Genomic DNA, 22602 nt, shown 5'->3' with positions numbered 1-22602 from the left:
ATCAATTTCTATCGTAAGTTATTATTTTTTTTTCTTTTGTCATTTGCGACTGAACCTCATCCTAACTGATCGTTCCTGTCGCTGTCGTAGTTGCATGCTCACATCCCACCAGGAAGCCTGCGTACAGCAAAGGACAGACACCTCCAGGGGGAAAGAAACGCTGGGCCTCCTTCCGCAATTGTAAGTAACCAAGCTACCAGGAGGATAGGATGGGAGGTGGGCCTAGGAATACAGTTTATTAGCTCACAGAGAGCACTGAATGCTAGATTAAGGAATTCGGACTTTATTCTGCAAATCCCTTGCGGACAGGACACCCTGTCTGTCTTATCTAGTAATGCTTCCACTTTGTAGATGCTTAATGAATGACTATATTCTTTATTAATTAATGCTGTTAACTTAAACGACAGAAGAATTGTTGCGAGGTGGACCAGTTGGGAATCACCACCTGATCCACCCCTGTCCGGGTTTTACAGGTGAAGTAACCTAAGTATCTTTTGCTGGAAGTGGCAATCAGCCTATCCGCGAGGAAAGGCAAACCGAAAACTCCCATCTCGAGGATGAAGGCGGTAGGGGGTACAGAATTGGGAAACGGGACCGAGAAAAGCAGTCGGATGTGTGGCTCCTCAAGATGGCTGCCCCGAACCCCATGACCGGGAGGAAGCGGAGCTCCGCCCCAGCGCGCCGGGCCCCACCCCACTCGGCCCCGCCCAGCGCCTCCCCCCCTCTCCGGGGGGGGGGCGGTGCGGGTTGTGAGGTGTCTCAGCGAAGCGCCTGCGCAGTGGGCAGCGGCGCGCGGGGCGGAGGCTTTATAATCACTTCGACGCGGCCGCTCGGCTTCTAGCTCGGGGAGGGCGGCCAAGGCGGCGGCGGTCGCCGCGCCGGTTGAGGCGGCGCTGAGGCGGGAGCAGTGGTGGCGCTGGGCGCCCCTCGCTCCTGGGCCTCTGGGGGCCATGGGCTCCGAGAAGGACTCCGAGTCGCCGCGCTCTACATCTCTACACGCGGCCGCGCCCGACCCCAAGTGCCGCAGCGGCGGCCGGCGCCGGCGCCTCACCTTCCACAGTGTCTTCTCCGCCTCGGCCCGCGGCCGCCGCGCCCGGGCCAAGCCACAGGCCGAGCCGCCGCCCCCGGCCGCGCCGCCGCCGCCCGCCCCGGTCCCGGCCGCGGCCCAGGCCCCGCCGCCCGAGGCGCTGCCCGCCGAGCCGGCCGCCGAGGCGGAGGCGGAGGCCGCGGCGGCGGCCGGGCCCGGGTTCGACGATGAGGAGGCGGCGGAGGGCGGCGGCCCCGGCCCGGAGGAGGTGGAGTGCCCGCTCTGCCTGGTGCGGCTGCCGCCCGAGCGGGCCCCTCGTCTCCTCAGCTGCCCGCACCGCTCGTGCCGGGACTGCCTCCGCCACTACCTGCGCCTGGAGATCAGCGAGAGCCGGGTGCCCATCAGCTGCCCCGAGTGCAGCGAGCGACTCAACCCGCACGACATCCGCCTGCTGCTCGCCGACCCGCCGCTCATGCACAAGTACGAGGAGTTCATGCTGCGCCGCTACCTGGCCTCGGACCCCGACTGCCGCTGGTGCCCGGCCCCGGACTGCGGGTGAGCGCGGGGGCGTGGCCGCCTGGGCAGGGGCTGCGGCGGAGGGGGACCCGGGCCCGGGGACCGGACCCCACCCCGCGTGTGGCCGGCCCGGAGAGGCGATCGGCGGCGCCCAGGGTGCGCGTGTGTGGCCCAGCACCGAGGGAGCGGAGAGGGATGAACAGCGGGAGGAAGGAGAAGGCGGCAAGTGCGGCGGGTTGGTAACCGGCCCCCATCGGCAAGCCCAGACCGGTGGGGGAAGGCACCCACCACCCGCCCTACCCGAGGGCTTGAGGTGGGGGCTGAGCGGTCCTCGAGGGCAAGGGAGCTGTCCATCAAGTCAGGAGGCCTGGAGAGGCTTTTAGGTCGGGTGAACGCCCCTCTGTCCAGAGGTGTAGGGGGCATGTCTTAATGAGGGCTGGGAGGGAATGACTGGCAAAGGATGGAATGAGAATATCATTCTGAGGGGCTCGCAGCAGTCGGAGGGGTGTGTCCCTTTGGCCATGGGCAGACTTAGCAGCATTGCAGGAGAAGGTGTGTTCTGACCACCGCGGCTGAAAGTTGGAATGGAGGTGATGGAAATGGCACTAAGGAGGAAAACACAGCTCACTGGCAGCTCTGGGGCACCCGGGGCATCGTGTGCCTTCTGTGCTAAGCTGTTGGGAGGCCCGCTGTGGTTTTTCACTGCTGCCTTGGGCAGAGTGAGGGGTGGACGGGCCCTTTCTTTGTCCAGAGAAGCAACGGGGCACTGAGAAGAAGGATGCCCAGAGGTTGATACGGTAGGAGAAAATGTGTTACCCGGCCCCTCTGATCGTGAGTTCTTGATGACAGTCTTTTTCATGCACCGTATATCCTGAATTTTTAAGGTCAGTGAGAAAATATGCAGTCTTTACAGGGACAGAATTCCAGCAGATTTTGCTATCTAAAGTATAAAGTGGAGACCACCCTGCCCCCCCCCTTGAAAAAAAATCTGTGTGTTACTGTCAGTACAAACCATGAATGGTTGCATGCAGCAAAGAAGAGCTTATCTAAGTGGTTGGGAGTCAGACAGTGCCATTTACCAATTCTGTGACCTTGGGCAGATCATTTTATTCTTGTGTATTATGCTTTGGGGGCAAAAAGATGCTAGGGACTCCTTGCAGTGTGAGAATGTAATGCCACTAAAAAGCTGCATGGTCCTTTGCTTCAAAGGAGTTAAGAAGGGCTTTTAATTGTAGCCTGTATATCAAGGCTGTTTTAAGATTTCCCCGATGCTATTTGTCTCCTTCGAAAGAAGCTGTCTTAAGAGTGTCTAGAAGAGTTAACTTCTTTCTATTTTGCCAGACTTGTTTAGAGATGGGTGTGTTATTTAACCTCACTGAGATGGAGTTTCTAAATTACTTTGAAGGGTTGTAGTCAGAGGTATGGTGTTTGTCTATGGTAGATCACTTTCGCTTTCAATTAATAAGTGTCGGAGGGAACCTTGTAGGCTCTTATTTCTGGTGGTCTGGTGATCTTAATGGCATTTAGAGGTTAATATACATATGATATGCAGGCATCATACATACTGTTGATCTATTTTCTGAACTAAAAGAACATTAGGAGAACATTGTATGGTTAATTTTGGAATAGTATATTAAACTACTTTTTTGAAATGTCTTTCCCTGAATTTTAACTGAGAAATGTGGCATCACTGATTATCTTTCTGGAAAAACTCCCTTTTTGTTTTTCTATGAAATCAGTCACTGTCTTTGCTCACATCAATAAAAATGGACAGGAATTAACTCACCATCTTGATGGTAAACTGTAAGCCACTACTGAAAGCTATTAAGGAATTAAGACCATTTCTTATTTCAGCCAAGTATTGGATTAGTATCATCCAGAGTTTTTTTAATTAGTTAAGAGAATTATAAAAATTATATAACTACATTTTTAAGTGTGTTATGTGTGGGTTTAAAGAAGGTAGAGTTTGGAGAAAGCAAGCAAGCTGGCAGCTGAGTATACATGTGCCAGGCATACATAATTGAATTTGATTCTTACAACATTGTAAGATAGATTTGATCTAGTTTTACAGATGAGAAAAATGAAATTTAAATAAATTGAGTGACTTGTTGAGGGTCATATAGCTAGTGGGTGGTGGAACCAAGCTTGAAACACTTAACTCCAACCAAGGCCAATATTCTTTCCTCTTAGCTTTTTCTTTTTAAAAGCATGAGATTGTTGGCATTATTGGGGATGCTACTGTTTGGATCATTTTGTCAAATGTTGTAGCTTAAGGACAACATTGAAAGAGCCAAGGATGCTAGAATCTAGTTTCTTTTCTGATTCTTTTTGTGAAGAGCCACTTATCTGCTTTTTCTTATCTGAAATAGGCCTAGTCCTTTCCTGAGTTGAGAGGCTTATTAATTAATGTTTACAAAGTGTTTTGAGGTGTGCAGTTGGAGGTGTTAGATAAATAGAGAGTAACTTTAAAATTCTGTCACTTCCCAAACAAGTGTCTGAGTTCCCGGGGGATGTGGTCGATGATTTTGCCACCTCTTTTTATTTTAATTTATTAAAATAAATTTTTTTTAAACGTTTATTTATTTTTGAGACAGAGAGAGCATCAGCGGGAAAGGGGCAGAGGAGGGAGACAGGATCCAAAGCAGGCTCTGTGCAGTGAGCACAGAGCCCATTGCAGGGCTTGAACTCACAAACCGTGAGATCATGAGCTGAGCCGAAATCAAGAGTCAGGCAGCCACTTAACTGACTGAGCCACCCAGGTTCCCCACCACCTCTTTTTAATGCCAGGAGAAAAATAGCTAATTTTGTTTTGTTTCAATCAAATGGTTCTATTCTTCTATGTCTGTTAAAATTCTGGATGAGCAGTTAGAGAAGCATAATCCCCAGTTCTCTTCTTGAACCTGACCACCTTTATTCATAAATCAACTTCTTGCAGCCAGATTTATCAAGTCCTCCCTTTGCTCTGTGTGTGTATATGTGTGTGTATTTGAAGGAGGCATGTAATTGATCTTACAGAGTTCTGATCGTTAGGTTCACTGTGATTATGATAATGAGAACACTGTATATTAAAAGATTATTTGTTTACGGGGCGCCTGGCTGACTTCAGTCTGAAGAGCGTGTGACTCTTGGGGTCATGAGTTCGAGCCCCTTGTGGGTTGTGGAGATTACTTAAATAAATAAACCTTAAAAATTATTTGTTTACAAGGTATTTGTAGAGCAAAGAGTCATGAATTTTCCTTTTCCCATACTTGAATATGATTTTATTTTAATCATAAATAAGAGGACCAGTTTCAGTGGGGAAACATTTACATTATTATTTAATATTATTAAGTACAGCATTACTAAGTACATTTAAAACATACTTTCTAATAGGTAAAAGTAACTGAAAATACAAATAACTGATCTTTTTATAGTTCTTTATGGTAAATTTATTTTATAGAGGAGAAACCAGCCCAGAGAAGTTTAAGTGTGGGCTTCTATGTCTCAGTGCTAATAAGTGGTGCAGTTGATTATAACTGCTTAGAGTCTCTGCTTAAGCATGAGGTCTTTTCAGAAACCCCCACCTCATGTAAATATATAATGTTTTCCTGTCAAGTACTGTGTTGCCAGTCTTCAAACCCTTTCAGAATCTCCGGAAGACTGAGGGGTGAGCAGAGGAGGCAAAGAAAATTCCTGGTGTACAACAGCAGACCTTCTGTACGAATGAATAGGAGATAAGGCTGTCTTGACCTAAATTCTTTGTGCAGGTCCACCACTCCAGCCTCTCATTGCTGGTTCTCTCTCAGTCCCCCCTCCTACGTGACCCCAACAGGTAGTATCAGCTGTTGGTCTTCCTGGAGAACTGGACTGGACCATCCTGTAAATAGGAACCTTCTGTTCATCTCTAGCACACTTATGAGCAAGACAAAATTCTCAGTCAATGAGGGAGGATTTTCTTTTCCTCTCTGCAACCTTCCTGGACATCTTTTATCTCTCTCTTTTGGTCTGTGTGTGTGTGTGTGTGTGTGTGTGTGTGTGTGTGTGTGTGTCTTTCTGGTATGACATGTAAAAAATTGAGATAAAGTTGATCTGGACGTTTTCTCTTAATTGATGTCTGTACCTTCTATTTCACAACTCTTAAGTCTCTTAAGCCTCTTAAGCCCCCCGTCCCTCGCTTGTCCATCTGCATCATCCTCCAGCTCCATATATCTTTCTCATATTTGCCAAAGTACTCATTCTAAAGTGGAACATCTTATATCACTCCCCTGCTTAGAACTGTTCATACCTGGGGCGCCTGGGTGGCTCAGTCGGTTAAGTATCTGACTCTCGGTTTCGACTCAGGTCATGATCTCAAGGTTTCATGGGTTTGAGCCCCAAATTGGGCTCTGTGCTGGCAGCACAGAGCCTGCTTGGGATTCTCCATCTCCCTTTCTCTCTGCCCCTCTCCCAGTCACACTATCTCTGTCTCTCTCAAAATAAATAAACTTAGAAAAAAAAAAAAAAAAAAACCTGTTCATACCTGACATATAAGATGACTTCTTATGTCTTTAAGAAGTGATTATTGGGGCGCCTGGGTGGCGCAGTCAGTTGAGCGTCCGACTTCAGCCAGGTCACGATCTCGCAGTCCGTGAGTTCGAGCCCCGCGTCAGGCTCTGGGCTGATGGCTCGGAGCCTGGAGCCTGTTTCCGATTCTGTGTCTCCCTCTCTCTCTGCCCCTCCCCCGTTCATGCTCTGTCTCTCTCTGTCCCAAAAATAAATAAACGTTGAAAAAAAAAATTTAAAAAAAAAAAAAAAAAAAAAAAAAGAAGTGATTATTTATATGATCTACCCTTATAATGCAAGCCCCATTATAGTCCTCTACCATCTTTTCATGTTATTTTCCATTTTTCACCTACAACAGTATTTTCCAATGTATGTTATACGTATTACTGGAAAGGAAAACGTTTTGTGACCAAATAAGCTTGGGAAATACTGGCTTGAGCAAAAAAAAAAAAAAAAAAAAAAAAAAAAAAAAAAAAAAAAAAAAAAAAATTCTGAGCTTTCTGAACCCTTTAAACATGCTAATATACACTGTAAATTTTGCTAATGCTAATAAACAGTGTAATTTTCAATCTGGTGTAATTTCCCCAAACTTAGGCCAACAGGAAACATGTTTTTGTTTTTTCAATGGCATCTTTAACTGAAACTTTCCCTATTTGCAGTTTTCCAACTCCTTTAACAGCTACTCTGTCTTCTGTTAGTGTCCTTATTTAACAATGAATCTTGTACTCTGAATAGATTAAGAGCTCCTCTAGACTAGGATATCTGTATTCCAACTTTTTCCACAACACTGTGAACAAAATTTTTCAGTTAGATCTCAGAAGAATGGGATATTGAATTTAGATAGTTGAAGATAGATAAAGATAATGAATAGCACAGTTTTTGGAAGAGAAGCAGATAATGAGGGGGAGGGTAAGAAGAGGACAGATGATCATTAAGTAGACACTTTTGAGAATTATAAAGTGTTGAACCTTAGGTAAATATTGGGTATTACAAAAAGGACTTAGACATGGTCCTCTTGATAGGGAGTTTGGCCTGTTAGAAGAGATGATAGGTAAGTAGGTAGGTAGGGAGAGAGAGAGAAAGAAAGAGAAAAAAAAAGGAAAAGGAAGAAAGGAAGAAGAAAGAAAGAAAATGCAGTGTAACACATCCTAAAGAAAATACAAATCCTCTTAGAGGATAGATGAAAGATTTTGTATGAGGGTGTCAAGAAAGGGGTGCCTAGGTGGCTGACTCAGTTAAGCATCTGACTTTGGCTCAGGTCATGATCTTACAGTTCATGGGTTTGAGCCCCACATCAGGCTCTGTGTTGATGGCGTGAAACCTGCTTCAGATCCTCTGCCTTCCTCTCTCTCTGCCCCTCCCCTGCTTGTGCTCTCTCTCTCTCAAAAATATATAAACATTAAAAAATCTTTATTAAAAAAAAGACTTTGCAGAGCAGGTAATATTTGATCTGGGCCTTGAAGAGTATGAGTAGTAATTCCTACAAGGCAAATAAAGATGCAAGTAGAGAAAAAAGCATCTTAAATCAGAGGGTTATGAGCAAATACATAGAGGTATAAAAATGCAGTGCTAAGTCTGGAGGCTAGTTTGGTCAGCCTCTGGATGCACAATATGGAGAGCATGATCTGGAAAGTAACTAGAGATCAGTCTGAAAATATAGACTGGATTCAAGTTGATAGCCCTATCTAAGCCATGCAAAGTTGAGGTTTGAAAGACTTTTTTTCTTTTTCGTTGAAGGATTTTAAGTAAAAGAGTAACATCATGATAGATAACTTTCTGGAACTGGAATTTGGATTGGAGTGGAGAATAAGGAGACTAGATAGTAGACTCTTAGAGTTGTCTGGCCAAGAGGTGACATGAGTTTGAACCAAGGGGGTGGGAATAGAGGGGGGAGAGATAGTAAGAGTACAGCTCATGACAACTTGGTGCATATCTGCTACCCTTACACATGCTCAGGGTCCATTTGTAAATGAAGTTACATGGCCTGGAGCTACAAAGTGCAGACATAATATAGGAACACATTTCTTTAACTACTAGGGTATGTGGAACATAATCAAATAATAATGGGATTTTTTTTCTCCAGGGCTGAAGTTAGGTAATACTGTGGTCTAGCCTGTCACACATATTTCTGAAGACTTAGGAAGTGAATAAAATTGGTAAATTTGTATGAAATTAAGGGGAGGGAGAAGGACACGTCTGTTTTCTTAGCAGCATGTAATTTCCAACACCTATTTAGCTGCTGCTTCTCCCTCCCCACCCCCCATTTAGCTTCTAATTAGCAAGCCTGAGTGCTTGGTTAATCTAAGAGCAGGGTGGGAGAGAGGCTCCAGCGTGGGATATGGAAGAGAAAGAACAAGGTCATCAAGGTGGATTTGGTCTCAAGGATGAAGTTTTTTTCAACTACCTGTGGAAGAAGATTACCCTATTCAGAATTTAGGAGTTTACTCCTAAAATGGGCTTAGACAAAGTTTTAGGACTAAGTTATAGTACCTGGCATATAATAAACCAGTAGATACATGGATAAAGTTTAAAGATTGCTTTAGGACAGAGTAATGGTCCATGAGAAGAGTTAGAATGGCCTGGGGAAAGTAAAGAACTTAAGCAGGAGAGGGTCTCTATCATTCGTTGAACACAAGCATTTTAAGCATGAACCAGTATACTATACCCTGAAGATTTAAAAAAAAAGGATGATACTTTTCCTTGAGTCTAGTCTGGTTGGGGAAGCATATGTATAAACAAATAATTATAACATAATGTGATAAGTAATATGAAATAATCATACATAGACATAAAGTAGGCAACCAGCCGCCTAGAGAGATTAAGTGGATTTTATAGGGAGATGAAATTTGAGCCGGTTCTTAAATGGATCAAGTATTTGCCAGGGCAAGAAGAAGAAAGGAAAGAACATTTCTAGGCAGAAGGAGTAGATTATGCAAAGGCTATGAAGTAGGATAAAATGTGCTGTATTTTTATATCATACCTTTCAGGGCAAGATCTCAAATGCAGTTTTAGAGTATGTGTAGTTCCACTTAAATGTGGCAAGCACCTATACCTCCATTTTTGGGGTAGAGGTTAAGGCTTGGAGATTTAAATTAGCTCAGTGTCATGCAGTATGAGTCAGGGACAAGGAGCCCAGACCAGGCGCCCAAAAACAGGAATGCCAAGTCTCGTGCCCTGAGTAATTCTGTGTCATCGTAATAGATTGCTGTGTGTTCGTGAGTATTTGGGGTTATTTTACTTCCTTAGAACCAAATTCTACACCCAAAATTGACATTATCAATCTTGTCAAATGTTCTTTAAAGAAAAAATAAAAGATTCTGTTAATAAATACTTACTCCCACCATGTGAGGTAGGAATGGATCAGGAAATGATCAAGGCTTCCTGACTGTGTAATTTGTATCATCAGAAGTTGACTACTTTTCAGAGGCCATCCAGTACCTTTCCTATAACCCAGAATAGTAAGGAAGTCACTTTCTTCAGGAGAAACATTGTTTATCTGTAGTAGTTATTTTGCAGCGAGGTGGGGTAAATTTGCTCAGAACTCCTACAGGATATGAATCATTTGCATTCATACATTGACCCCTTTGCTGTTTCTGAGAAGAGATTTAATACAGACTATATTATGTAACATAGATGATATGTCATCGATACCTTCAATGTCATTCTCAAATCAACTTGCAGAATCTATAATAAACCTGAGAACTTGAGTTGCTGTTATGAACATCTAATGTACATTCAAATAAACAGTAGAAGAAACCCAAGAAAACTTTTATTAGCCTTCCATAAAAGTTGTTTAAGGTCTTTGGCAATTGGAAGAGAAAGTGGAATAGGGGACAGCAAAGCCCAATGGCAACACCTAAGCCTACAGTCATTGACCTGTTTAAAAATTGTTTGAACTTTCACAACTGCTATTTTCCCTTCTTTGTTTCTTTAAATTACTTAATTTTTTATTTTATTTTAAACAAGTATTCACTTGTTAGGGTAATCTGAACATTTAGTTGACATATTTAGAACTAGTCAAAAGTGCTAATAGTTATTAATATTTTGGATTGTGAGAGAGAATTCTTGGAAAATAAACATGAATTATAAGAAACAGTTGATGTTGGTGCAGATAGATTCTGAATTGCCCATCTTTACTAAGAATGTGTATTAGAAGAGAGAAGGAAGGAGAGGGAGATAATAACCTTATTCCGTATTAATTAGTAAGGTAGAAGAATGATATTCTTGGACTCTGGAGCCTGTCAAGGAAGTAGATATTTCAAGGTATAGATTTGAGTAAAAAAAAAAAAAAAAAGTTTGAAAGATAAAATGAGCTTTCAATAGGAGAAGCTGGTCATAATCCATCTGTGGCTCTTGTCTCAGGCTGTGTGTGGTCAGACCAACTTCACTGTGGAACTTAAAAATAAAAAAGTATACTTTAGTTTTTGCTATAGCTTGTTTTACAAATGTTCTGTCCTTTAATGTAAACAAATTTTAATCTCTCTAAATATAGTAAACCATCAAAAGGATATAGTTTTGTACCCTGTAATTTAGGAAACTTGCTGTGGGAAACTGCTTTTAAAGCAGCTTGAACTGTGACTGAATATGTGCTAGAATTCAGGCTACCTATGGTATTTTCCCCTATTTTTTCACAAATAAGTGATTTGTGTTTTTTTAGAATCTCAAGAAGAAATTTACTTTCTCACACAGAATATGTTTTACAGTTTGTTCGGCATGCTTGTGTGTATATGTTATGTGTGATATGTGTACTCTTTTCTCTCTATATCATGTGTAGTGACAAGGAGTGTCAGTGTTACCCCACTGACACTGATGAATAATGTCTGTCTTGTTCCGATCTTTCTTACCTTACTGATCTCTCTTCCTGTGTCCTTACCCAGTTATGCTGTTATTGCCTATGGCTGTGCCAGCTGCCCAAAGCTGACCTGTGAGAGGGAAGGCTGCCAAACGGAGTTCTGCTACCACTGCAAGCAAATATGGCATCCAAATCAGACATGCGATATGGCCCGTCAGCAGAGGGCACAGACTTTGCGAGTACGGACCAAGCACACTTCAGGTCTCAGTTATGGGCAAGAATCTGGACCAGGTATAAGTTGGCATTTTCTCATTTTTCTCTTTATTTGATATTTCATAACATGAGCCTAAAGCTAGGAGAGATTATCTTAATGTATAACCAAGTGTTTCCTGGGATCAGAGAGCAGAACATATTTGGTAATACCTTCAACGTTGTATTTGATATGTAGCTTTTCTCTCTGATAACTATAGGTTTTCCAACCTATAAATTGGTAAAATTGGAATGCAACAAAATTGAATTCTCTAGTTTCTACCTTCTAAATTTTTTTTTTACATTTATTTATTTTTGAGAGACAGAGAGACAGAACACAAGTGGGAGAGGGGCAGAGAGAGAAGGAGACACAGAATCCGAAACAGGCTCCAGGCTCTGAGCTGTCAGCACAGAGCCCGACGCGGGGCTCGAAACCACAAACCACAAGATCATGACCTGAGCTGAAGTCGGACGCTCAACCGACTGAGCCACCCAGGAGCCCCTCTAGTTTCTACCTTCTTAGTAATATGTCTCATATTGGAAAGTAATTAGGTCCTTCTGCTAAGGACTTTTTCAAAACCTTCATTGTAAGCAGAAAGACATTTAATTAGTATTAAACCTCTATTATTTTCCTACCAGCTTTAAATGCACCACTGCTTTTGGAAGTAGGGTACAGAGTTAAGGAAAGGAAATAATATTAGTATGGATTAATGATTAACCTTAAAAGGAGGAACCTTGGCAAGTCAGAGTAAACCTACTTAAAAATTTCACTGGGTTTATTGCCTTTTATAAATGTATTTTATTTCACTGATGTCATTTGGGAGAGGCTGGTAGGAAAGATTTTACCATTTACTTTTTCCTGGCACAGCATAATCTCCTAAATTGTCATTTTAATAGGATAGTTCCTAGCTTGCTGTGAAAATTACTAGGTGTGTGCTACATAGCATACCCACTTATATTTAGGTTTTGAATTTGAAAGTATCATGGGAAGGGTCTGTGGGTTTTGTTAACAGCAAATCACAATGATACTTACTGAGACTGAGAAACGAGTTTCTTGAGCTAAAGTTTTTTTGCAGACTGTTCCTCCTGCAGGACTCTGCTTTGAATTCTGCCAGCCTATTGGCTGATGAAATTCCATTTTTCTTGGAACGATCTTTCTCTCTTGGGAAGTATTCTCGCTCAGAGTGTGGCTTAAGTGCTGTGTAAGATGCCAGTTTGGGGGATAGGCAGCTCAATATGAGACAGGATCCATTTTATGAAAATTCCTGAGGTCTAGACATAGCCAGCCTTCCAGTGAAGTGGATTGCACAATTTGGAATTCTTAGTTGAGAGTTTTTGACTGCCTCCTCATTTTTTATATATATTCCTAGGAATAATAAATCAAACTAGGTTTAACCAGGGATATTTTTCTACCCGATTTTCCTTCCCCTCTTAGCAGATGACATCAAACCATGCCCACGATGCAGTGCTTACATTATCAAGATGAATGATGGGAGCTGTAATCATATGACCTGTGCAGTGTGTGGCTGTGAATTCTGTTGGCTTTGTATGAAAGAGATCTCAGATTTGCATTACCTCAGGTGAGAAGGCAAATGTGTCCATTGCTTTATAATCTTGTTCTTTTACTGATTGAGGGGAAAAAGGAGGTCAAAGAGACATAGTTGTCTGTCCTCGCATTACAGAGTAAGGAAGCTATAAAAAGTTCTTCTGAAGCACTCCTGTGACCATGTTTTTTTCGAGTTCAGCAACTTCCAGGGACTGTTTTCATTACCTTCCAGATAGAGTTCAGTTTCCCTAGCATGGCTTTAAGTCTTTCCACAATTTGGTCATCATCTAATTTTCTCGCTTTTTCCATGTTGCTTTTATACATGCTATATATTACAGGTAACCTGGGCTTGCTGTTCCCTGTGTCTGCTCTGTGCTGTCTTATTGTTCATGTTCTTTCATAATTGTTTATGTTCTTGCCTCTGCTCAGAATGCTTTCTGATCACATCGCCCTCCCAGCAACCTCTTTTTATCTCAACCTGTTCAGTTTTTATTCACCTTTCAGAGGTCACTTAAATGCCATTTTGTCTATGATGCCTTCCCCAGCTTTTTCTGCCTCATTCTTCTATATTGGCATTCGTTAAATGTTTGTTAATAAACATCACTACTTTTGCTTCATATACAAGTCTAATTTTGCTAAACTGCATAAGTTTATTAAGGTCGGACTTACCTTTTTACAGTTTCTTGCATGTAATGACTTCCTAAAGGATTCTAAAGGATTCAGTGTTGAATATTAAAATATTGTCCTGAAGGAGTTAATATTTACCAACTTAACATTCATTGTGTGCATGAAGCATTTTCATTTCCAATATGGCAGGCATTGAGTACTGACACTATACCGATTATCAGTGACACGAGTGTGTAAGACATGATCCCTACTTTCAAAATTGCTTATCCTATCTAGTCAAGAAGACGGGACAAAGGGAGTGAGCAAAAATGGTTGAACACATAAGGATTGGGTATAAAAGTAGCCAAACTCGGAATATGAAACTGACACAAAGGGTGTGACAAAGTCTTTTTATGTCCTTTCCCAGGAACATAGTTTACACTATCTATTGGATATGGGTAGGACAGATGCCAAGAAAACTATGCAAATCAGTGTTTATTAGCTGCCGGGCACAGTGCTTTTGGATGCGATATCGAGTGTGTAGGTTGTTCAGGATCCCAAGTAGTATATCAGTCAAGGAAGCGGAATCAGTGTTGATAGGTTAAGGAGGACAGAGTTCAACAGAAAAGAAAGGAAAGAGGTTTCAAGGCTGGAAGCGTACCTTTACAAAAAGTAAAGGGCCCAGAGCTCTAGTAATCTGACCTTGTCTTTTGCTCCCCCTCATATGATATATTCATTTCCTGTAACCTCTTGTAACTATTAATCATTCCTGTTGAAAAAGAAGGCTCTTGCTCTTAGTAAGCCCTCTGGTGACAATAGCTGCATTTGTAATACTACCATTAACTTCAGCATGTTTCCTCTGCAGCCCCTCTGGCTGCACATTCTGGGGCAAGAAGCCGTGGAGCCGTAAGAAGAAAATTCTTTGGCAGCTGGGCACACTGATTGGTGCTCCAGTGGGGATATCCCTCATTGCTGGCATTGCCATTCCTGCCATGGTCATCGGCATTCCTGTTTATGTTGGCAGGAAGGTAAGACATGCTGAGTTCTATGTATGTTCCATCCCCAGGTTTGCTGGTAAAGGTTTGAAGGAAATAGGGAGGAGCTTATATTTCAGAGCTTCCTGAAAACCAGCTGGTTCTTGGATAAAAATAACCTTAATTTCTTAAATGGATTTTCATAAACCCCGAGAGATCTGGAAGTTCTTATTAGCATCCTGGGCCTGGTTTGTCTCGGTGACTTAAAGGTGAAATACTTTTCCTCACTCCTCTGAGTTATTTTGTCTCTTCTTGGATTAACTTTTTCTGTATTACTTTATGTCACCCTGGTCTGAGTTAGGTTCAAATTGGAGTAAGATGGCCTCTTGGTGGGTGGGGGATATATTTTAATACAGATAGAATATTCACTTGTCTTTTTTCACCCTAGCAAAAAGATTGATATCCTAACCTGCTGACCTGAATTTTATTTCTTCTTCTTAGATTCACAGCAGATATGAGGGAAGGAAAACCTCCAAACACAAGAGGAATTTGGCTATCACAGGAGGAGTGACTTTGTCGGTCATTGCATCCCCAGTCATTGCTGCAGTTAGTGTGGGTAAGCTAGCCGAGACCACAACTCTTCTCCTTCCCTTCCTCTCTTTTCTTTAGCACCCCCCCCCCCCCCCCCCCAATACCTCTCGCTTTCCAACTATAGCAGTTTAGCCAGCTGGCCAGATGCTTCACCTCGGAGGCTCCTTCATTCTATGCCAAACCCACCTTGGGAGTTAACTCTTTTAGGCACTATCATTGTGATTATCAGCTGCACTAAATTGTCACACTTTGGGATCTTTCATTCTTAAATTAGTGCTTAGAACTCCATCTGGCACATAGAAAAGTTTGAATTAAAGGATATCACTTTAAGGCCTAGTTTTTCACCTTTCCTCTCCACTTGCCAGGGAACCCACAAAATAAAATTACTTTTATTTTGATTTGCTTAATGCCTCATAGTATTTTAAGAGGCATGAGGGTTTGTTCTAGAATAAGACTGTTATAAGTAACATTTATTACGGCTCTCCATGTGCCAGGAGCAGTTCTGAGTGTTTTGCATGTATTAATCCATTTGATCCTCACAGCAGCACAATTGTAATAGAAAGGTGCAGTAATTTGCCCAAGGTCACTTAGCTGGGACATGAATCAAGGCAGTCTGACTTCAGAGCCTGTGCTCTTAACTAAGCCATTCTGCCTCACACAGCAGTAAGATTTTGGAATTAACACTCTGCAGGGGTGGGGATTCTAAGCCCCCACTTATTTAATGTTTGATTATTGATTGTTTCTTGGATTAGCATGTCAGCAGTGAGTAGAAGAGGGAAAATGAAAGCAACGTGTACTCACTGTGCTGGGCACTGTACATACTTTTCTTGTGGTCATTGACAACCCTGGGAAGATATGTCCGAGGTTATACAGCTAGTAAATTGGAGCCAGGATTCTAATCCAGGCCTGATTCTAATCCAGGCCTAATTCCAAGTCCGGTCATCGTCTCTTAGTCCCACCTACCTCTTTAGGATAAGCCATCTTCTGTCTTTCTGTGGCCCTTTATAAAGTGGTTTGTCTGTGCTCAGGCTGGAAAGGAAAATTTAGGGCGGTTGAGACCTGATGGCCTGCTGACTTGTTTCCTTCTCCTCCCCCAGGTATTGGTGTCCCCATTATGCTGGCTTATGTCTATGGGGTTGTGCCCATTTCTCTCTGTCGTGGAGGCGGCTGTGGAGTTAGCACAGCCAATGGAAAGGGGGTGAAAATTGAGTTTGATGAAGATGATGGTCCGATCACAGGTAAAGGGAGAATTTTAATTTCCCTTTAAATTTATGGGACGGAAGATAAAAATCAGTAGAATTCTGTACATTTTACAGAGAGATTGTCATTGGATTACTTTGGGTAATGAGCTTTGTAGGGGGTAAAGTATTTTTAGCTTTTCATTTCTTTGTTCCAGAGTTATTAGGTTAATTCCTCTGGTACTTGGCTCTGTGTGGCAGGTACAAACTAGTAGGATTCCAAGTAACTCCAAGTATGCTGGTAATAGTAGTGATTATAATAAAGTCTTATACCTGCACAGTACTTTATAATTTTCAGAGGACTTTACACAGTTATTATCTCATCTGGTTTTTATAGCAGCTCTCTGAATAGGGAAGGCAAGGGCTATTATCATCCGCATTTAATGGGAACTTCTTTAAGCTTTTGTCTCAACATCTGTTAAATGGGTTTAAGAGCTTCTGCAGAGCTGGGACTAGAGCAAGTCTTTCGACTTCTTCCCCGCCTCCCCACCCCCCCCCCAACTTCTACTTTGATGTTTTTGCTTTACCATATTAACTAAGCTAGGGCACAGAGAGTCCCACAAGTTTTTTAAGCTTCCTACTGGTATCAGACGTGACCTGAACATATTTTGAAATCTTCATGTTTGATTAGATGGCATCTGTGGTATAATAGTGGACTTAGAATCCGAAGTGTAGTTTTGTGTGACCAGCCATGAACGGGACAAGTCATTTACTTCTAAGATTTCACTTCCTCAGCTGAAATTGGGCCTGTTATTGCCGAGTTATTGGGAAGATTAAATATTAACATATGTTCAAGCATTTGACATGTAGTGGCTACATGTAGTAGCTGTTCATTAAGTGGACATACGAGTATTCTTCTCCATGAATGCTCTCCACTCTGAAGAGTCATTACAGGAAAATAACAGACTGTCTTGATGCTGTGTTGTCTTCAATTGAGATATTTCGTTCCTTCCCCAGTGGCAGATGCCTGGAGAGCCCTTAAGAACCCCAGCATTGGGGAGAGCAGCATTGAAGGTCTGACTAGTGTATTGAGCACCAGCGGAAGCCCTACAGATGGACTTAGTGTTATGCAGGGTCCATACAGCGAAACAGCCAGCTTTGCAGCCCTCTCAGGGGGCACGCTGAGTGGTGGCATTCTTTCCAGTGGCAAGGGAAAATATAGCAGGTAAGCAAATAGATAATTTCTGACAGAACCAGTTGGAATCATAAGAAGTAAAATACCTGTTTTGACTCATTTCTCTGTGCTGGGCACATCTCCTGTATCATCTCATTTGATGTAATCACCAGTGGAGCCGGGGGGTTTTGTGTTTTTAACTTCACAATGAGGAAATGGGCTCAGAAATGTTAAGTGAATTACAGAAAGTTTGGTGTTCTTCCCACTGCACCATAGCGACTCCACGTAAAGAGTAATCCTGACTTCAGATCTTCCCTCTACTACATTAAGCTGCCTGCTTCTGGAAGGGAAAGCACACGTTTTTGTGGCAATCCCTAAAGTGCACTCCCCATTAGGCTTGTCACTGACTTTCAGTTGAACAGCATTCATGCTGTATGTTGTTGGCTTATTGGTGTTGTGATCCTTATTACCTTCTTACTCCTATTTGATAGATAAGGAAAATCAATTCTATGAACGTGTGTTGAGACGATGTAAAACTTTATGACTAAAAACGTTTTGACCTGCTCAGTTATTTTACCAGTGAGATAAACCAGAACATATTCAGAGAAGCGTAACAGATGTCACATGAGAAGCAGTGAGTTGAGTGCACTGGAGAAGGGAGACCTGTGGATAGGGCAAAACAAGGCGAGGAGGTAGGAGAAATTATTGCCTTCAGATAGCTGAAGGACCTTGAGTTGGAAGAAAGGATTCTGACTCATGCCAAGAGGTAGATTAAGGCAACTTAGCAGAAGTTAGAGGGAAACTAATTTTGTTTCATTATAGAGATTATAGGGAAAATCTATATAAAAATCCAAAGAAGGATTGGATTGGATAACCTTGAAAATACTGAGCTGCCTATCCCTGGAACTATTTAAAGTAAGACCAGATGGCCATTTGGCTATTAGGCCTTTTGGCTAAGGAGTCAAGCAACAGATGACAGATGGATTAGATCCCACACCTGAGTACCTGTCAGTCACCTGGGAGCCTCTTAAAAATAGACTTCAGGGCCCTTTCCCAAAATGAATAAATTGAATCTCCTGGGGTGGAACCTGGGGATCTACGTTTGGAAAAGGCTCCCCAGGTGATTCTAGCACAGTCACTGTACAAGCTGGCATCTGGGAAGCACCTAATGGATGGTGTTTGTAAGAAGTCTCTTCCAATTCTCCGAATCTGTGGAAGAGCCAAAACTAGAACCCAAGTCTGTGATCTGACGCCTCATTCTCTTGGGCCGTGGCACATGCTTGAGGGCATCTGAGGCCGGAGCTACAGAGCAAGGCATAGGCAGCAGGATGGTGGTTGCTGAAATGTGCAGCTGAAGGCTGCTGCTGACCTGTCTGTATCTCATGACTCTGGCCGTCTCTTGTTAGGGGATCCCGCCCCCACATGCCAGAGAATTCACTGCTGGGCTTTCTTAAAACCATCACCCTTGTAAAGAAGCAGACAGACATAATTGGAGACTGACTTGCTGAAACTGCTGCTTAACCAGTCTAGCTGTTCCAGTTCTGTGAAAGCCTTTTATAGGAAGTACATGAGTCAGGTGGGTTTGACTGAAACCTATTAAGAGGAAATACTTAAGGTGAACTGCAAACTGGTGTTACAGCCAAGAAGGGAAATAGTTATGGGTTCTCAGCTTTGAGACACAATCGGGGAAGCTTGCTGCTCTTGTGGGAGATCAGATCCTCTGTGTCCTTCAGTCTCATCGCCTGGAGGTAATTTGATAGCTAAGTGTTTGAGTTCCCATGTGCAAGACGTAATATAAATGAGATGTGGTCTCTCCTTTTTTCGGAGCTCACAGATGATTGGAGGAGAGATGCACGAATTGATTTAATAAGTACGTAGGTGCTATGGGAGCACTTAACAGGAAATGACTGGTTTGCTGGGAGAATGAGGGGAGATGATACCTCTGTTGTTGTTAAGGACTGAATATGAGTTTGTCACATAAAGAAAGGAAACTTCCAGAGTGAGGGAATGGTATGTGCAAAGTCATGGAGTATACAGTGTATATAGGTGTGTAAGGAAAGAAAGAATTCAGAGTGATTATGATTTAGGACTGTGGTGAGAGACGAAACTGGAGAGAGAGCTTGGAGGCAGATCAGGAAGACTTTAAATGCCTGTTGGCAGTAGAGAACCAAGAGAGGACTGTTAGAGTGATCGGGTCTTTGTCCACATTGGCACTGATCTGGAAGGTGTTGGACTTGGACTTAGGGCTGCTGGAGAGAGAACCCAACTGCAGTTTTCCAAGGAGGAGATGTTGAGCACCTAAAGTTAAGTAGTAGCAATGGGGATAGAAAGGAGGGGACGATTTCAATAGGTATTCAAGAGAGAAAATATGTGGGCATCTATCTGAGCTATTTGACAATTGGAGAAGATCAGATCAACTCAGTTTGCAAGAGAATAATAGAAGAGATGTGTGCCAGGAAGCAGACTGTCTCAGAATACCCAGGTCTCATATTAACGTGAACGTCCCCTCTTTACACAGGTTAGAAGTTCAAGCCGATGTCCAAAAGGAAATTTTCCCTAAAGACACAGCCAGTCTTGGTGCAATTAGTGACAACGCAAGCACTCGTGCTATGGCCGGTTCCATAATCAGTTCCTACAACCCACAGGACAGGTATGTGAACAGTCAGAGATGCCCAGGAGAGGTTGGAGTTTGTAGTTGGGTATAGGCCTTCAGAAGCTCAACGCCTCCTGTTAGGGCTGCGTGTGCTATCGGATGGGATATATCGTGTGTGCCCTTTGAGTTCACCCGGCAGGTTCTTGGTATAGGAGTGTCTGAGATCTCTTGATTGATTCTTCTTGTTAGCACTTGATATTTAGAGATTTCTTTCTTTCTCCCTTTTCTTCCTTCCCTCCCCCTCCCCTTTCTTGGGTCTTTTTTGGCTATTGTATAATTATTCACGTGAAACTTAAGGAGCTCGGTTGCTGTTCACTGATGTCTGTGGGTCTGTGGTTTCTGCTCTCATGTTGCTCATTGCTTGATGTGACTCCCGTTGCCTATTTCTCTTTATTTTTGAGGAACTAGTGTAACTGACATGGTGTGATTGCAGCACCCCCTGCTGGAGGGGTTCTGGTTCCTTCCAATTGTGACACAATAGCAAAACACTATGAATCTCCTTTCACTTTCATGTTTTGAGTAAGATAGTGTGAGGGTCCGACCCTTAGCTGAATTTTGAAAGCTCTTTTGTAGTTGTATAAAGAAATTGGCAGAGGTGCATATGTGTTTTTAATCATCGAAAGAGACCTAGTTCTTCACCATCTCACTTGAGAGTTAGGTTAAATTTTTACGTTTGCCAAAAGTGAGCTCTCGTCTCCTGACTACCTGTGTTTCGGACTTTCTAATTCTCAACCCACAAACTGCTTGTACCAACAGGTATAGCATGACCCGTACGTGACTCAGCAAAGTGGATTTTGTCTCCACAGAGAATGCAACAATATGGAGATCCAAGTGGACATTGAAGCCAAACCAAGCCACTACCAGCTGGTGAGTGGAAGCAGCACAGAGGACTCACTCCACGTTCACGCCCAGATGGCAGAGAATGAAGAAGAAGGTGGTGGCGGTGGCGGCAGTGTCGGCAACGAAGAGGACCCCCCCTGCAAACACCAAAGCTGTGAACAGAAAGACTGCCTGGCCGGCAAACCTTGGGACATCAGCCTGGCCCAGCCTGAGAGCATCCGCAGTGACCTGGAGAGCTCGGACACGCAGTCGGACGATGTGCCGGACATCACCTCAGATGAGTGTGGCTCCCCTCGCTCCCAGATGGCAGCCTGCCCCTCCACTCCCAGAGCCCAAGGTGCACCGAGCCCAAGTGCCCATATGAACCTCTCTGCCCCAGCCGAGGGGAAGACTGTCTTGAAGCCAGAAGGTGCAGAAGGCAGAGTATGAAGTGGAATGAATGCTCCTGTTCTGAGAAGCACACTTGTAACTGCATCTTTTGGAATTTTTTTTTTGTTGGGGGGGGGGGTGGGCGGGAATTTATGTATTTTATTTCAAATATTCTCTGGTCACAGGTTTTCCCCAGGGAAATTCTGAGAAATTTGCTATTTCTTACCAGGTAAAACATGGAAATTTTTGCCCTTCGTCCCACCCCCCAACCCTTTCCCTCCTTGTTTTAGTTTTAATTTATTGGTTAAACTGAAAGTGGCAATCCGTGAGGTGTGTCAAAGAGTGTACAGATGTATGTGTGTATATTGTACGTATGCTAACATATTACTGAAAGAAACACATTTTAATAAAGATTTCTGTCGTAATTCAACTCCTCTCATTTTCCTTGGCTTGGGACAGTCCTACAGAGCCAAGTGTTTGATTGAATAGACCAGTCTCAGGATGGGAGTTTTCCTAATCCCAGGGAAGAAGCATTGTGTTCTAGTTAGACTGCAGTGGAGCCCCTATACACTAACGACTCCGAGCCTGACAGGAAGCGAAGCTTGGCTTGTTTGGGACTCCAGGGTCAGACTGCAGAATTAGCTGAGTCAGCTGTATGGAGAAGCTGTAGATTAAAATGAACCTCATTTGTCCTCTGGAGGCAGCCTGCAGTTTTCCTGTTCAAGCTTTACTTCTTTTCCGCACTGTAGCCGCCAGTAGGAATGTGCTTCAGAGGAGAGAAGGGGTGGCTGTGCCAGTGACTCTTCAGAGAGTCCCAGTGAATGATGTGGGGTTACAGGCTGGGGACCGAGTATTCTTACTGGAGGAGGAAAGGTACTGGTTTTGCATAAGCACCAAGCAATAACCCCGAATGTTTGTTACATTCCCGGGTACACATTCCCCGTTCCAAAAGGCTTTCTTAGTTTTGCCAATGTAGTTTGAGTAAGAGGGACTAAGGAATGTGACTAAAACTCGTAATGAAAGGAGATAGGAGACATGCCATCAAAATCTCAACATTTGATTTTATCTGCTCTTATAAATTTGTCAGAATTGAGCTATGTTAGTACTACTTGGGGTTTTGGCCTTAGAAATGAGAGCTCATACATAGTGTAGCAGCAAAACTAAAAGATTCATGAAACCTGATGTAAGATTCTAAACCTGGCAGTAACTTACTTTGTGACCTGGGAGTCAGTTTTTCTCTCATGCTCTTAATTTCCCCAACTCTTCCACAATGTTTAAGGAACTTCTTTAGCACCTTAGCCCTGGGCCCAGAGGAAGAATTGAAAACACCCTTTCCCTAAGGACCAGATGGCTTTCTGTTTCCTTCCACAGATGCACCTGCTCCTTGTCTTCCTGGCCTGTGCTTTACCACAGTGAGGATGATGAGTCTGGACAACAGACAACTTGGAAGACTCTTATCTCTTGGGCACTGCAGCCAGACTGAGCACATTGCCCTGCATCTGAGATGGGAAATGCACTTAGCGGACTTTGAGTCTCTGGAAGAAAGTGCCCTGGAGGGTGTCCTTG

The 22602-nt window shown here is 43.2% G+C and overlaps 1 protein-coding gene across 4 annotated transcripts; it reads left to right on the top strand.

Annotated features, from left to right (window-relative positions):
* Positions 1-766: 766 nt before the first annotated feature.
* RNF19B (ring finger protein 19B) lies at positions 767-21466 on the top strand. 4 transcript variants are annotated; one of them, XM_086716362.1, is made up of 9 exons: positions 767-1582; positions 10942-11147; positions 12541-12685; positions 14123-14285; positions 14733-14847; positions 15920-16060; positions 17018-17225; positions 19693-19824; positions 20584-20718. In XM_086716362.1, exons 1-9 carry the CDS (start codon positions 951-953, stop codon positions 20603-20605), a joined length of 1764 nt encoding a protein of 587 aa, XP_086572488.1. In that variant the 5' UTR covers positions 767-950; the 3' UTR covers positions 20606-20718. The 4 variants fall into 4 exon arrangements, with proteins under 4 accessions (XP_086572488.1, XP_086572487.1, XP_086572485.1 ...); XM_086716359.1 differs by having other exon boundaries at positions 773-1582; positions 20634-21466; XM_086716360.1 differs by having other exon boundaries at positions 774-1582; positions 12544-12685; positions 20634-21466.
* Positions 21467-22602: the final 1136 nt, after the last annotated feature.

The sequence above is a fragment of the Puma concolor genome, chromosome C1 (genome assembly GCF_028749965.1).
Source record: "Puma concolor isolate L17-30 chromosome C1, mPumCon1.1.hap2, whole genome shotgun sequence".
Lineage (NCBI taxonomy): Eukaryota > Metazoa > Chordata > Mammalia > Carnivora > Felidae > Puma > Puma concolor.
Note: the sequence above shows the minus strand (reverse complement) of the source record. Positions and strands in the feature narration are given on the sequence as shown.